Below are 16,313 nucleotides of genomic sequence, written 5' to 3' on the forward strand. Positions count from 1 at the left end.
AAAAAAAAAAAAAAATTCTAGTTACACTAGAACTAGTTTAAACACCTTCAATAAAGATGAACAAGTAAATTTCACCTAGTAAAGTAAAATAGCAAAATCACAAAGTTATTCACAAGGAAATAAATAGATAAAACTGTATAGTATAAAAACACATACGGGGACAGCACAGGCAAAAATTACATGAAAGCAAGTTTATACAAAGGGGCCTTCTGCCACAAAGTGTCGACGGTGTCCACAGATCTTAAGTCTAAAGGGTGGCTGCACCAGACTTTACGGGAAACTTTTATAAGCCTGATCACCTTTAGCTTTTAGTTTAGTGCAGGAGATGGGAGATCTGAGAGCCCTACTTGTGGTGTAAGGATGGAGTAACTCACTAATGTAGGCTGCCACCAGACCATACAAAGCCTTACAGATAATAACAAAAATTCTGAATTCAGTCCTAAATTTCATTGGGAGCCAGTGTAATGATGCTAAGACAGGAAGTGACGTGACGTCAGTTGGTCCTGGTCAGAAGCCTAGTGGCAGCATTCCGGACCATTTGTTGACAGTGCAGGGAATATTTGCTATGGCATGTAAAAAGTGAATGAGACTATAAAATTAAGAATGTACTGAGCTGTATTTTCATTCATAAAGCTTTTGGAAAATGATTCAATGGCATCTACTAAAAAAGTAAAATATTTACAAACTGCTTCAGTTGTGAACTCTTCTTTCACAACACTCCTGAATGGTCATCCATTGTACTTTAATTATCTTTGAACATTACTCCAATAAGAATCTTTCAAAAGCCTTCAGCTCCTTCTGTCTGTGCTTGTGGACTGCCCTCTTCAATTCAAATCACAAATTTTCAATTGGATTTGAGTCTGGAGACTGAGATGCCTGGCCCTATTGACGAGGATGATTTTACTTATGAACCAACAAGTGGTCAGGCGGCATCACTCTGTAAAACTTACTGTCTTTAGACGTGGTGACAGGAGTCTAGGATTCAAATTTAATATAGGAACTAGGCATACCTAGTTCCTATTGACAATACTAGGTTTTGAATTCCTATGACCTTTTTGAATTTATAGATTATATGTAATTTGACATCTTATTGTATCAAAACTGAATTCTGGGGCTGAACTGACCTAGTTAGATGAACTATTCATTTATACCCCTCTATAAACTTTCATGCAAAAAATGGTTGCATTCCAGCAGGTTCCCAAAATAAAAAATAATAATTCATGAAATATATTTACTCTTTATTATATGTTGTATTTAATTGCCTTGGTACTGTTTTCACTGCTGCACAGCCAATTGCCCCACTGGGGACAAATAAAGTTCTACTTGACTTGACTTGATTTATTATAAAAATTAAGTAAAGAAGGTTTGGAAGTTTGAATCCATGTCTACTAAAACAAGGATTTTGTTCATTGACAAAACACACAAATGGTGAACATGGATGGCTCAGGTTCAAAATTATGGGGACAATGTTATCCATAAAATAAATTTCATATTAACTCTTTAAAACATTATTTGCAAGTAAGCTGACTACTAGTATGTTCAAATAGCTGCTTGGTTAATGTCTCCAATATGTGCATATGAGTTTGCTCAGGTTGGTGTAAGAGGTTAATACCCTGGTGAATTGTATCTGATTTTGCATTTATTGCAAAAGTGTGAGATGGGGCAAAGCCAAAAAATATTCACTAGCTCCACCCTATACTACTTTTAAAAACATTTGATAAATGAGACATCTGGAAAGCAAAATATTTTGAAGGGCAGGAGTAGTGGTGGGAAAAGACCACATGGGGGTGCAATTGACTCCACAGTTCATAATCACATATAAACCAAAGAGCAGTAGTGGCCATATGGATGTCCACATTGTTCAGGTTTTCAGCTTTCAGAAACAAATTAACACTGGATACAGGAACAAGTTACCATCCAACCAGAACCACCCATGAACATTGATATATTTTTTTTTCAGATTAATCAAAAAGTATTAATTATTCAGACTTTGTGCTTATTTTCTGTGAAATTAGACAACCTCAGCTGCTAAATACCATTACTGTAGCTTATATCTGTACTACTTTGTAAGCCACTCTGGATAAAAGCATCTGTTCAGCACCAAATTGTAATAACAGGATTGTGCTTTTAAGAAACAGAAATATTTATATATACTGAAATCTGTGAAATCTACAAATGTGACATGAAGCCATGATACATGAAATTGGAATATTATGCATCTCCAGTTTATGCTACGCATAATCAAAACTTAGAACAGAAAATATGTGTGGATCCTTTTTAAGTGTTATTCATTAAAGACCAGTTACTGGCCACAGTATTTTTCTCCTAAGCAATGAACATAACACTAGAAAAGCTGTAGAATCTGCAACTCTGAGTGTGATGCTCTCAGAAGAGCCCAAAGCAAAACTCAGCTAAAAATGACAAGGAATTATTCCTGTCTAGCATAATGCACTGCTGCACACACAATTTATTCAGCAACAGTCTAAGCAGGCTTCATGTAACAGTGTGGAACAGTAATTAATTTAACAAATAAACAATTTCCTTTTTGTTCATCTATGGCTAAAAAAATTTAATCTGTATGTACTGCTCCCAAACCCAATCTATATGCCTTCAGTTAGTGGCATACGTTGGTCAACTTTTTTTCAGCTGCAATGCCCCACAATGTGGCTAATTAGTAAGAGTGGCTAGAGATAGCAAGGTGAACAGTCCAGAATTACAGTGCAGTTACAATTTAAACTATTAATGGTCACTGCCTAATTTAACAAATCTGGTTAGAACACTGCAGTGAATTAAATGCTTTCAGACCCCCCTTTTAGTGTAACTACACCAAAAAATTAACTGAGTGAAAGTTTTCTTTTCTGAAGAGTACAGAATTGCATGTTATCTGTGTCCACACCACATATATTTATGTTCACATTCACTAAAAGACACACCCTGCAAAATGATTCACTATTGGGATGGCAGGTATGCCGAGTTACAGCTTGTGGGGTGGCATGCCTCATACCTATACAGCACCAAGAGTCTGGCACTTTTCAGGGTTTCCCATAGAAATAACCAGAATGACCACAGACTATCGGAGAAGGGGCAATAAATAAATACAGATAGAAATTAGAAATATTTTGGCCTATTCAATAAATATTTAATCTTACAAAACTACCCAGACATGTTTGCCCCATTGATGTATGATACTGAGTCACATAAAGTTTAGCCAAATAAGTACAATAGTATAAATTATTTTACTATGTAAAATAATAGTTTAAAATGTTTTAATGTATTTGGGAAAATGTCAAAGCAATCCTAGCAAAATTCGAAACTACATATGTATGAAGTTTTGGAGGCTGCGCGTTTAGTTCAATAAACACAGCCATGCTGCGATAGGCTGTAGTTCGAGACGTACTGTGTTGACCTGCAAATTTACGTCGGCTTAAGAGGAAGGAGTTCACCGCCGTTGCAGCGTCTAGCTGGTTAGCTACGCCCCTTTGTCTCGGCACGCCCTGGCTCAGTTCCGTTCCAGTCCGCAGAGATGCGCACTTGCGTACCTGGCCTGCGCAGTAATAATGTATTGGGCTGGCACTGGCAGTTCCTTTATGTAGTCTGATTCGTGAAAGCTTACATTTTTGTTTCAAAGTGTATAAGTAGCTAGCTGTCACATCGAATTGACACCTCCAACGCGACTTCTGACAACCTAGCACTAGCCACACTGAACGAAGGATTTTACATACTGTCTAGTATATGACCGTGTCTGAGGACTACAAAACTTCTTGACTGTGGAGAGCGGTGTCAATGGATTGATCTAGCCAGGTTAGCTAGCTAGCTAACTTGCTTAGCTAGTTGGCTAGGCTATTTCATGTTTGTGTTCGTGAAGGAAGTGGCGGTACGTGCTCGTTTATAAGAAGAGTGGGGCCATATTTTACGGTCACTCAATGGCTGTGTATTTCATTTCACAACACGGCTAGTTAACTAGCGAGTTGGTTAGCTAGCAAAGCGTTGTTCGCAAGACAGACAGCTTGCAAGCAAGATTAGGTAGCTAGCTAACGAAGCCAGACTAACTAACTCGTTTCAACTATACAAGATCAAGTCGTGGCAAATGGATCAAAGACCATACTGAAGACGAACAAATTATTTTAAATACCATTGAATACCTTGGTAAACAATTGTGGGCATTTAGCCAAAATAGCATAGCTACGGTAGATCAGAAGACGGAATTTCATCAGAGCGGAATATCTGCGGAGTAGTAAGTATCACAGAATGTTGTAACGTTGGCTAGCTATCTAATGGTAGCTAAACTTAGTTAGCTAGTCTAACCAATTCGATTATATCAGACAACGTTAGCTGTCTACATTAGTCTTGTTGCCATCTTGCTATACAGTGTTGGGAATTATTTTACCTCAGAGTAACTTCTCTTGCTTCAGATGTATCTTTGCATATGTGACAAAAACGCTAGCTATCGATACATAAATAATTTAAACAAGATATTTCCTGCTAGCTAAGCAAGCCAGGTATCTGGACGTCATAGACCGAGGCTGTTTCAATGAGGAACTTGACAAGGCCTCTTATGAGGGTTGCAACAAGTGGTGCTGTTCAGTCTAACTCTAATTTTTCTGGCGAGCAGTTGAGGTGTTGCGATATTAGCCAGTTGTCGGTAGTCAGATTTATTGATCTTTCTAAAGTGTTAGCCAGCCAATATGGTTCCTAGCTAACATATACTGAAAAATCTTTTTGACATTCTTGGACTTAAAATGACAGATCGTTTGCTTTCCATAAGTAAGTTAAATTCGTATATTTTGGTTCGAAACATGTACTTGTAACATGTACTAACGTAGATTGTTTGCTAACGTTGGCTAGATTGTCAGTGTTAGCTTGCTAATGGGTAGTATCTGTTTTCACAAAGTTCGGATCGGATGCTAAATGTGGGTCACGAATGTCTAACATTAGCTAGGTATGGAATTTCCGAACTGTCCTCGCAGTGTTGGTTTGATTAGTATGATTGTCATTCTTCATTAAGTCTCTGTTACATCCAGAGCAGAAGTGTCTTGTGTAATTGTTTGTTCTCGGTGTAATAATTTTTGAGGGTCATTGGTCATGATTTTCAGTTGCTGAACTCTCATAGTGTATGCTAGTTTTCTCTCCTGTTGTCGTCAATGAAACATACGAGATCAAGTCTATTGTTATGAATTAAAAACCGATTCGCCATCCAACATGTGGTGTACAGTCTACCTTTCCATTAGATCAGTGAATTGGCAGTTGTTCTGTATTGTTGCGAATGGCCATAAAGAGAAAGTGCATACTTTTTTGCAATGATCACCTTTTAACTCTTTAACTTCTCCTGGGACACTGAGACAGGAAGTGTACCAATGAACCACCGGTTATTTATTTTGTACGGAAACTGAAACTAATACTTTTTGAAGATGTGAAATTGTTATGCAGTTCTGAGATCAGGTTTATGCCTAGAACTGTTGTCTATAACAATGTGTATGTTCATTTCCTTCGGCAACTCTATTCGTAATTTGTAAACTTTTGTAAAATAAAATAAAATAAGGTTTGAAATGTTATTCAAAAATGAAAGAATGATAATACAGTGATCTGAACAAATGCAGTGTAGTGAAACTTGTCACTTATGGATCCTAGTCATTTCCCTGAGTTAGGGGAAGTTGTAAGAACTTCTCCAGCTTGCATATGTATTTGTGTGAATGGATAATTAGCAATAAGGAGCATTATTATTATTGTTTGTTAATAAAATATGGTTTTTCTTTTACTTCAATTTTCAAGATTATAAAAAAATATTTTTGTTTACACTGTCCTGACCTTTGTTGCATACTTGTGACAAATTAATAGAAATTATTTTTCTCATTTTTGAAGTGTTCCTCCTTGATGACCACATCAAAACAAATATGTTTAGCTTCTATTTCAAGTAGAATGTTAGGCCCTGCACAGGTGTCAACTAAATATTTGCCAAAAAGTCTGATATCTGTTGGTGTCATGAAGCAGGGTTATTGAGTTAGCTGGATAACTGCACTGAGTAACACCCAGATCCCTCCTAAATTCCTGAACATGGACTGAAGTAAAAAGAGCTATTCCAGGTTATACTCAGTTATTCAAGTCAAGTCAAATCAGCTTTATTATCATTCCAGCCATATACCATTCAGATTACACTGGAACGAAATTGCGTTTCTCCTGGTCCTTGGTGCAATATATACAATATACATAAAAGACATACAGACAAGGACGGGGCTGTATGCCCATGACTAGACATAGTGCAAGTGACAAGACAGTGCAAGTGTAATAGACATGACGAGTGCAACTCCATACAATACAGTGCAGGACAGTGTAAAAACAGAACAGTAGGTACACAATAAATGAACTAAATGGAATAAAATTAAGAATTTAGTTACAATAAAAAAAAAAAATAGTGTGTCAAGTATGGTGTAGCAGCATGGAATAGTGGTGGAGGTAGTCTCTGAGAAAAAAGTGGGGGGGGGGGGGGTAGTGGGAGTGGCTTGGCCGTATTCCGTTAAGTTAAGTTATTCAGCTAATTCAGTCATCCTGCGTCATGATACAGGCCCCTGATGTCTAATAAGGCCTGGCTAAAGTTGAAAACAAGGAGTACTTATTGGGGATTTGCACCAGGTAGCGTACATCTTTGCTGCAAAAATCGTGACCCGAAATATTCTGTCAAAGAGTCTTCCATTAAGTTACACATCTTTAGTGTGACTATAAATTTTCTCACTGCAAGTTTTGGTGAGGCCCAAACTTAGGCGGCAGTAGTGTGCTGTGGCAGTGAACGCACCTGAGGGGTTATTATTTACTGGAAAAAAACATGCTTTGACAGGATCCGAGGCTTCAAAGCATCATCCTTGACTAATCTGTGCAATGCGTGTCATTTCCTGTAATTAGCTCACTCATTGAAAGTGTTTCTCCAAAACCAGGAGTTTAGTTTCTGTTTTAGTCAGGGGACTACAAGGACTGCTGCTACATTGTCTTTGTATGTAATTATTGTCTACATTGAAAAACACAGTTTACCGAAGTAACTCTATGTTTGCTGATAACTTTTTTAGGCGTTAGTATTAGGTTGTATGTTCTTGTAAGGATGATACAGGGATGAAGTGCTACACCAGGGAGCCTGGCATGGGTGACTTAAGTGGGAACTTATCCTGCCTTCAGATGTATCTTTGCATATTTGACAGAAACATTACATAATATAGCAAGGCATTGCCTGCTAGCTAAGCAAGCCAGGTATTTCAATGTCATTGACTGAGGCTGTTTCATTGAGGAACTTGACAAGGCCTCTTATGGAGGTGGCAACTAGTGGTGCTGTTCTGTTTGACTTTTTTTCTGGCGAGCTATTGAGGTGGTGAATTATTAGTTGTCAGAAGTTAGATTTATTGATCTTTAGAAATTGTTGCCTAGCAAGTTTGGTTGCTAGCTGACTGCACTGCAAATCCTTTTCGACATTCTTGGGCCTTAAGTCTGATTGTTAATTTGCTATATGCAGTTTGAGTTTTTTTTGGCCTTGCTGTGGTTTTGTGTTTACAATCAAAGAAGTCTCCTCCTCCGTCTTCAACCCCGCCCGCCCACTCACCCCGAGTACACGACCGAGTAACTGACACGTGACTTCATTAGAAACTACCGGTGAATTTCTCCCAGCTATTACTCTGACCAACATGACATTGTCCGGTCGGGACCACAACCCGGTATCAAGCAACTATGGTTTTAAGTACAGAATTAAAAGCTGTTTTTGATTGGGGAATCCTTCAGGTGATGCAGTCTGTCCGAGTGAAGAGATAGCTGGCTTCCCATTCCCAATGATATGAGCCTGGCTTCTGGGTACAGGCATAAGCCATTTAATATCTTAGAAGGAAAGCCTTCAAGTCAATCCTGAATTTGACAGGCAGCCAGTGCTGCAAGGGAAAAAATATATATCCCTGCCTCTTGCTGCTTTGTCCTGCATCGCTACAGCTAGCTAAATTAGACTCAAATGTCATTGTTTCTCACTGATTGATGTGACAGGCATAACTGCACAATGCGTGTTTGTACATGCAATATTGACTGTTGAAACAAAGGGCGTTTATCCCAATGTGACATTGACAAACTTGGCCAATCAGAAATCAGAGGGCAATTTGGTTCATGCTGCACATCTGCAGCAAAATGCACTGTAAGAGTAATGCCAACAGTCAGTCTGTCCTTGTAATAATCGAACTTTTATTTGGTAATTAGTTAAGTTAACTGTACTATACAAACGCATGCGCCCGCACACACAGAGCAAGTCTTGGCTTACGATTTGCTGAAATCTGCAGAAAATATATTGACCGTAGGTTGAAACGGACAGTTCAGTTATGGTGTCTGGGAGTGCTGTATTTTGATAACAATTTAGAGCACAGGCAGTGGTAGGAGTGTATGTGCATAGGAGAGTTCTGTGTGCCTTTAGGGGATTATGATGTGTGGAGTGGTTTACAGAGGGGTCACGCTCTGTGTGTGTGTGAGACTTACTGTTTGATAACTGGAGTGTGCGCAGTAGCAGATAGAGGGAACCGTATGGCTTCAGGCCTGAGTTGATGCTGTCTGGCTGTAGCGATAGGGACAGCCCAGCTTCCTCTAGGCCTTAGATAAGCAGTGGACGAGTAGCGACTTTCTTTCCGCAGGACGATAAGAGCTGGGAGCTCTATGAAGAAACCAGGAGTAGGGGGCATAGAATTGAGCTGCAGTTTGTCTTTACGCTTGACCAAAATGCACCCAAACTGAAAGAAGCCAAGAGCCAAAGATTACCCATATTGTAGTGCACCAAGAATGGCAGGCAATTTAATTGTGGAAATACCCAACTATGGCAGGAGTGTTAACCACCGGGGGCAGTTCTAACTGTGTTTTACTAATTTTCTCGAAACTGCGAATCTTGGGTGTGTGGCTTATAAATATTGGTACTCTCCGAGTGCGTTGTGAATTAACTGAAAAGTGCATGGGCCTAAATGGCTGACTTGACATGTTCCTGAAGTGTTTGTTAGATTGGTCTTGCCCCAGAGTGTTCTAGCAGTTCTAGAGAATTTTGCCTCACTCATTTCCTCTTTTCTGTTGCCTGTGGCAACGCTGCACACATCTCTGTGGTGAATTCTCTCAGAATAACAAATTATGACGCAGATGATGTCGAAATGCCCACAGAGATACACGGTGTCATTCTAATCCTGTCAACAATAGTCTATAGGCTATTTAAAAATACTGTACACAATGCAAGGTAAAAGCAAATGGATGAACGGCTAATATTAGGGAGGATAGAGTAACAAATGCATGAATTGGACATAATAATGATGTGCTTATTGCAGGGGGGAAAATTGAATAAATTCGACACACATTTAAACATTACCTGACTACCACTGCAGGATTTAAGTTGCGTGTGCTGCACCACAGTTTTCGAGATGTTGTGTGCAGTTTCAGACCACACCATCTTGAGATTGAGCAGGTGCATCTCGTTATTTATCAGTTTTCATTGTTTTAACTTTGACTGACGGTCCAGTGAGCCCCTGATTACACTTCGCTACAAGTGTGTTTCAACCTCTTCTCATGTGTTTGTAACCTGGAAACAAACTGTGCGAGGCTGAATTGTGAAGCAGATTGCAGTATTCAGTACAATGAATTTTTACGTGGATTGCGGATGAGTGTTTTTATTCGTTATTTTTTTGCAGGCAGCAGATGAAGTTAAGCACTGTGTGGCTGGTCATAAACTGATCAGAAAGGCTTGGACTTCCCTCGGTCTGCTGTTGAATTCTGACTGTGCCGGCGCTGTCTGTGGCTTGGCGTTTCTTCATGTGCTGCATAGGGCTGGAGCCTGACCCAGGGAGTTTGGCTTGCCAGGGTATTTCCCGTCACAAAGGGCAGTGGTGAGGCCCCTGGCCTGTCGGGTGCCCGCTGGCACACTGTTCACCACAGCGGCCCTGTGACACAGCTGGTGAAGCCCTGTTTGGCTGCACGCTTTCTGCAGCTCCCACATTTCTGGAGAAAGTTGCATGGATGGGATAGGCTTAAAATTGGGTCTGTACTTTCCAAATTGTTTGATAAAGGATATATAGGAATAAATAAACTGCGTTTCCACCCAAAGTACCCGGAACTTTTAGTCCCAGGAGCTACTTTTCAAGGAACTAAAAGGTTCCTTCAGCCCATTGTTGTCTGCGTTTCCACCACGGTCTAAAGACCCGTGAAGATTAGGCAAATTAGTCCACTGACGTGTGAAAAAGCGACGTCGTCGTCAGTCCATCTGTCGTATGATTTCTTCTGTAACCCCATACCACTGAAGTACATTATTTTCCAATAACCGGGACAGCCTGGAGGGGTTTATTCCACTTATACAACGGGTTCCCAACAATGACTATATGTGGTTACTTTAGTATTTATTGATTTTTATTGACTTCATCACCTGAAATTGAAATATTCTTACGTGGCTGTTTGGGCATATTATTTTACCGTTGTCAAGCAAAACTCTCGTTGGTAGTTCGACTTGGACCGTTGTTATGCAACAAATAGGATATAACAGGCCAGTATACAGATTGTAGGCCTAACTGTTTTATATATCCTCTCAAACACATTCATTATGTTTTTATGCGAACATTCACTTTCATGTCTTGACATGCGAGGTGACGGAATGCATTCACATTCCACAAATAACTGGTAACAACAGCAGAAAACATGCACACGTCGTAAACAATTTGCTGTTGAATTGATTAATTCAACTCTCATCGTCAATTCCATATAGGCTAATCTCAAAATGACAAGAATAAATAGAATGAAAATTCGGATTGCGTGAGAATTTAAATTAATATTGCAGTGGTACAGCCACCGTTTGCTTTCCTTCAGAGTTGCTAGCGGAGCAGCGAAGTATGCCCTCCAGATGTGAACCACGCACCATAAATTAGTCCCTAGTCTTCCTGGTCTTTTTGTGGAATTGAAGAATCGCAGAGTAAAATTATGGCAGTCTGAAAAAGCAAAAGGGACGATTACTAGAATTAACCTGTTATTTTACCCCGACAAAAAGTGCGGAAGGTGATTTCCAGTTTGCTTTTACTGTATCCCCAATGTAAATTAAGCAGAACTACTGCATAGCTCACATAACTGTATCGAACGTTTGAGTCAATGGGCTAACAAAGAAAATCCGGAAGGAAATATTCAGCAACCGAATTAAACCGTTTAAATGTTTTGATACGTAATATGCCGTCCCAGCACGAATGCTTAACATTTTATAAAACAAATACTAAAGCAAGAAAAGAACAGAAGAGCACACGTTATAATCCTCAATCTTAATTTCTCATCTGTTCCAAGACATTGGCAGGCTGTAACCAAAAGTAGGCTACTGCGCCGCATAACATACAAGTTTGAATTCAAGTTATTATTATGAAAATAAAGCGGTTTGCGCCTGCAGATTTTTTAAAATGGCGGTTGAAATAAAATACTGCGAGTAGTCAACCAATCAGAAATATTCAGCGCTTGCGCCCCACCCCAAAAGTTCCGGGACTTTTGGAAAGTACTACCCCCCGAGCAGGGAGGTAAAATAAAGTTCTTAATTTAGACCCTGGTCCCTGTGGTGGAAACGCCCGGAGTTCCTCAAAAGGTTCCTGGTTCCTGGGGAAAGTTCCTGCGGTGGAAACGTGACTATAGTGTGCAAAATCAGGAAGATTTTCTAGCAGAGGAAGTGCATGTGATAAAAAGTACTCTCAGGTTCTTGTGAATGTGTTTTGTTATCAAGCCTCGGTGGATTTCTCATTAGTAGGCCATGTGAAGGGTGATAACAGACACAGCACATTGTTGGCAGCTCAGTCCATAGAGCACAAGTTGAAGCCAACGTGAGCGACGTTTTGAGAATGAGGCTGTAGTGATCCAAGTATTTATTTTGGCCATTGCAAAGCTTGTGTTTGAGCTTTGGTCTTTGCTCAATGTATTAGAAAGACGTGTTTTGACTGAATAGCTGGTCTTCCTGGGCTTTTTGTGTTTTGGCCTTAACCTCTTTTTGCTAGCCTTTCTTTTTCTCTTTCTTTCTTTAAATTTCCTTTTGAATAATGTCATAGTTACAACTGTAAAGGTTATCTGTCTGGTTGGACTTAATTACAGTACAAATCATTGTTTGGGTAACAGTACACTTACTGATTATAAATGGGCCTCTTGGTGAAAGAATATTTGTTAAAATGAATATGTTTTGTTGTCGATTTATATAAGTTGGCCATACTATAACACGTAAGCGTGCGCTTTTTAAAGTATTAATGCTGTGATAAATGGTGTCCTCGTGGTTTTATAGCATTTATGTGGCTCATGAGGACAGCCAGCCCTGTGAGTGTTTACCACCATCTGTTTCAGCAAAACGTTTCGCCCCGTAGCGGAAGTATGATATATGGAAATGTATGCCTTGGGAGGTTTGTTTTACATTGTTTTATGATGTGAACCGTTACATCACTGTTTTCATCCAGTTTCTGTCCTCATCTGAACTCTGTTCTTCAAGTTGACTTTTTAAAAACCCTCATTTGTTATTGGGGATGTTATTGTACAAAGCTATTCTTTTGCACAAGAGCTATTTTCTTAAGTAGATCCCCTGTATGGAAGGTGGTAAAATGTTGAACATAATTATGTTAATTCAGTGATACCCACAAACATTTTGTCATGGAATGGAAGTAAAAAAAATGAAACTGGGTTTGTTGTGACAGACATTAGCGTTTCCTCTAGTGCTGCTCTCTACATGAGAACATTCTTTCTTTCAGTCGCATCATCTGTTTTCAGGTCTCTCGTGAAGAGGAAGTTCAGAAAAGGTGATTGCAGTGTGTTCCCAGCAGGGTCTGTAGGCCCAGCCTCTCTCTGAGCTGAGTACAGAGCCAGTGTTCCAGTGCTGCGATGGGGTACCGTGCTGTAGGAAAGGCCTCCTTTTGATGAGACGATAGATAGGCCAAGATCTCGACCCACTGTGGTCATAAAAATACCACAGAGCTTTCCTGGTCTCCCGGCTAAAATTCCAACCTGTCTCTCTTTCTCCGGTCGTTTTTTATTGGTCAGATTTTATTGGCTTAATAAATCCCTCTACCTCCATTTGACCTGCGGTGTGCATTCTTGCACAAAATGACTGCTGTACATCACCCTTGTGCTGTACACCGCGATGGTTGTGGAAGTTTCCCCTCCTTTCTGTGAAGTTCTTTATGATCCTGAGATGAAAGGCTCTCTTTGAATGCAGTTTGCTCATATAAGCATTACCGGTGAGTTACCATTCAGGTTGTCTTATCTTTACAGTGTGAATGGACGCGCGGCAGCAATGCCACACTGATGTTTTCTTTTGCGCGACGGCCAGCATTTCAATGGCTATGGAATCTCAGTGCATGGAATTTCAGTCCATTCCCTCTGCTTCTCCAGGTGAGCCAAATGTGCCGTAGCAGATGTGCGGGTGATCACTGGCATGTGTGTGCTTGTTTACTGGCAAGGCAAGCGAAGGCACACTGCCTGTGTGCTTCCTGTATCTGTGGGCGGAATTCTCCAGAATGGCGTGAGCCAGCTTCAGGGAAGTGACTACACGCAGCCGCAGGTTCAGGGGGGCCCAACATGCGGCGTAAAGGGGTGGAAAAGTCCCTGTGATGTGCCAACATCCTGTTCGTAACCGATGTAGAACTGCAGTCAGTAGTTCTCGTGGGGGTTTTTAAAACAGGGTTGAGTTTCTAACGGGTTGAGCCTTACAAGTGTGGAAAATCCCAAACTGGATATTAAAGTGATAATTCACTCAAAAAGACTGCTTTTCAATATGATGTGCTGTATATCCAAAGAGGAGTTTTTAGTGAATTTGGTGTCTGTAGGAACAGTAAATCCACAGAAGGCTAACATCTTTAACATTGATGAGAGCAATCAGTGGAAGTCTGTGCACCGGTCGTGTACAGGAAATTGCTGATGCCAAAATGACTACCCAGTTACTGGTCACTATACCGTGTAGCCTAGTGCATTTGGAAGTTGAGCATTTTGTGTTGACATTGTACCTGATGTTTTTTGTAGATAAAACACAGTTTCAAGAGTTTCAGAGTTGTGTACCATGACTTAAATTGAAAGTAGTCGGCTCTCACCATACAACATCACCAAAGGTTGTGCAAGTTTAACTTTTTTGGGTTTTGAGCATATCAGCTCGACGTACATAGATTTATTTTGTATATAAGAACTGTATGTCAGGCTTATTGAAAGACAAAACAAAATTTTGTTTGTATTCATCTTGCATGAGCTGTCACTTTAAATGAATTTTCAAGTCTTTTGGTGTACTTCCTGACCAAATCACTGAAAGCAAATCAGTTTCCTGGTGATGGATTCATTAAGTCTGTTAAACTGTGAGTGCAGAGTACCATGCTACCAGGTGACTAGTGCAGAGTCTGTGTGAGCTAGAGGAACAGTAAAATAGGCCCCTTTTTAAACAGTGTCAGATTCATTCCATTGAAAACACAGGTTCCTCTGCCCTGTATCAACAGTGTGTATTGGTTTAATTGGGACCTTACTTGAAATCCAAAAGGTGTACACTTACCATGAGTATGAGTTCAGAGTAATATTTAAGGGCCTGTGGGGTGACCTACCCAGCTAAAGAACCAGTCTTTGGTGTGGTAATAGACCTGAGCGTGGCAGTACCAGCCTGAGCGTGGCAGTACCAGCCTCAGCATGGCAGTACCAGCCTCAGCCTGGCAGTACCAGCAGCCTGAGTGTGGCAGTAGCCTGAGCGTGGCAGCACTAGCCTGAGCATGGCAGTACCAGCCTGAGCATGGCAGTACCAGCCTGAGTGTGGCAGTACCAGCCTGAGCACGGCAGCACCAGCCTGAGCGTGGCAGTACCAGCCTGAGTGTGGCAGTACCAGCAGCCTGAGCGTGGCAGTACCAGCCTGAGTGTGACAGTACCAGCCTGAGTGTGGCAGTACCAGCAGCCTGAGCGTGGCAGTACCAGCCTGAGTGTGACAGTACCAGCCTGAGTGTGGCAGTACCAGCAGCCTGAGCGTGGCAGTACCAGCCTGAGTGTGACAGTACCAGCCTGAGTGTGGCAGTACCAGCAGCCTGAGCGTGGCAGTACCAGCCTCAGCGTGGCAGTACCAGCCTGAGTGTGGCAGTACCAGCAGCCTGAGCGTGGCGGTACCAGCCTCAGCGTGGCAGTACCAGCCTGAGTGTGACAGTACCAGCAGCCTGAGCATGGCAGTACCAGCAGCCTGAGCGTGGCAGTACCAGCCTGAGTGTGGCAGTACCAGCAGCCTGAGCGTGGCAGTACCAGCAGTGTGCATATATAAGCATATACACTACATTTCCAAACGTATGTGGACACTTGAACATCACTTCTGTTGAACATCTCATTCGACAACCATGGGCATCGATATGGAGTTGGCCCCCCCTTTGCTGATGCATCAGCCTCCACTCTTCTAGGAAGGCTTTCCGGTAGATTTTGGAACCTGGCTGCAGGGATTTGCTTCCATTCAGCCACAAGGTGGTATTAGTGAGGTTGGGCACTAATGTTGGGCATAAGGACTGACTCGCAGTCAGCATTCCAATACAATTCTCTAGAATGTCAGTGTATGCTGTAGCATTAAGATGTCCCTTCTCTGTAATTAAGGGGCTTTGCTCAAACCATAAAAAACAGCCCCAGACCATTATTCCTCCTTCACCAAACTTTACAGTTGGCACTATTCGGGTCAATACAGTTCAATACACTATGCATTCCGCCAAACCCAGATTCGTTCGCCAGACTGCCAAATAATGAAGCATGATTCATCACTCCAGAGAACAAGTTTCCACTGCTCCAGAGTGCAACGGCTGTGTACTTTACACCACTCCAGCCAATGGTTGGCATTGCGCATGGTGATCTTAGGCTTGTGTATGGCTGCTCGGCCACGGAAAGTTTGTAGTGAGTGTTACAACCGAGGACAGATGATTGTTACGCATGACACGCAACAGCACTTGGTAGTCCTGTTCTGTGCACTTGTGTGGTCTACCGCTTCACAGCTGAACTGTTGTTGCTCCTATACATTTCCACTTCACAATAACAGCACTTACAGCTAACTGGGGCAGCTCTAGCAGGGCAGATTTTTCACAAACTGACTTGTTGGAAAGGTGGCATCCTATGGCAGTGCCACATTGAAAGTCACTGAGCTCTTCGGTATGACCCATTCTACTGCCAATGTTTGTCAATGGAGATTGCATGGCTGTATGCTTGATTTTATACACCTGTTAGCAATGGGTGTGGCTGAAATAGCCGAAACCACTAACTAGAAGGGGTATCTATACATGCAGAAATGTGGTATATATAACTTTATAAATAATGTTATGGCTTTATAACCTTTTGTCTAATGTTTTTTT

At 41.2% G+C, this 16,313-nt stretch overlaps 1 protein-coding gene across 3 annotated transcripts in view; it reads left to right on the plus strand.

Annotated features, from left to right (window-relative positions):
• The first annotated feature begins 3,499 nt into the window (after positions 1-3,499).
• LOC118212588 (tyrosine-protein kinase JAK2-like) overlaps positions 3,500-16,313 on the plus strand; it is a 34,996-nt gene continuing 22,182 nt past the window's right edge. The window contains exon 1 of one of the 3 annotated variants that reach the window (XM_035390610.1): positions 3,500-4,234. Coding sequence is in view for 1 of the 3 variants with exons in the window: in XM_035390609.1 (XP_035246500.1) it covers positions 3,848-3,874 (27 nt within the window). In the remaining 2 variants the exon portion in view is untranslated. Of the gene's footprint in view, positions 4,235-4,614; positions 4,765-16,313 lie in introns of those variants that run through there. The other 2 variants (XM_035390609.1, XM_035390611.1) reach the window with 2 other exon arrangements.

The sequence above is a fragment of the Anguilla anguilla genome, chromosome 14 (assembly GCF_013347855.1).
Source record: "Anguilla anguilla isolate fAngAng1 chromosome 14, fAngAng1.pri, whole genome shotgun sequence".
Classification (NCBI taxonomy): Eukaryota; Metazoa; Chordata; class Actinopteri; order Anguilliformes; family Anguillidae; genus Anguilla; species Anguilla anguilla.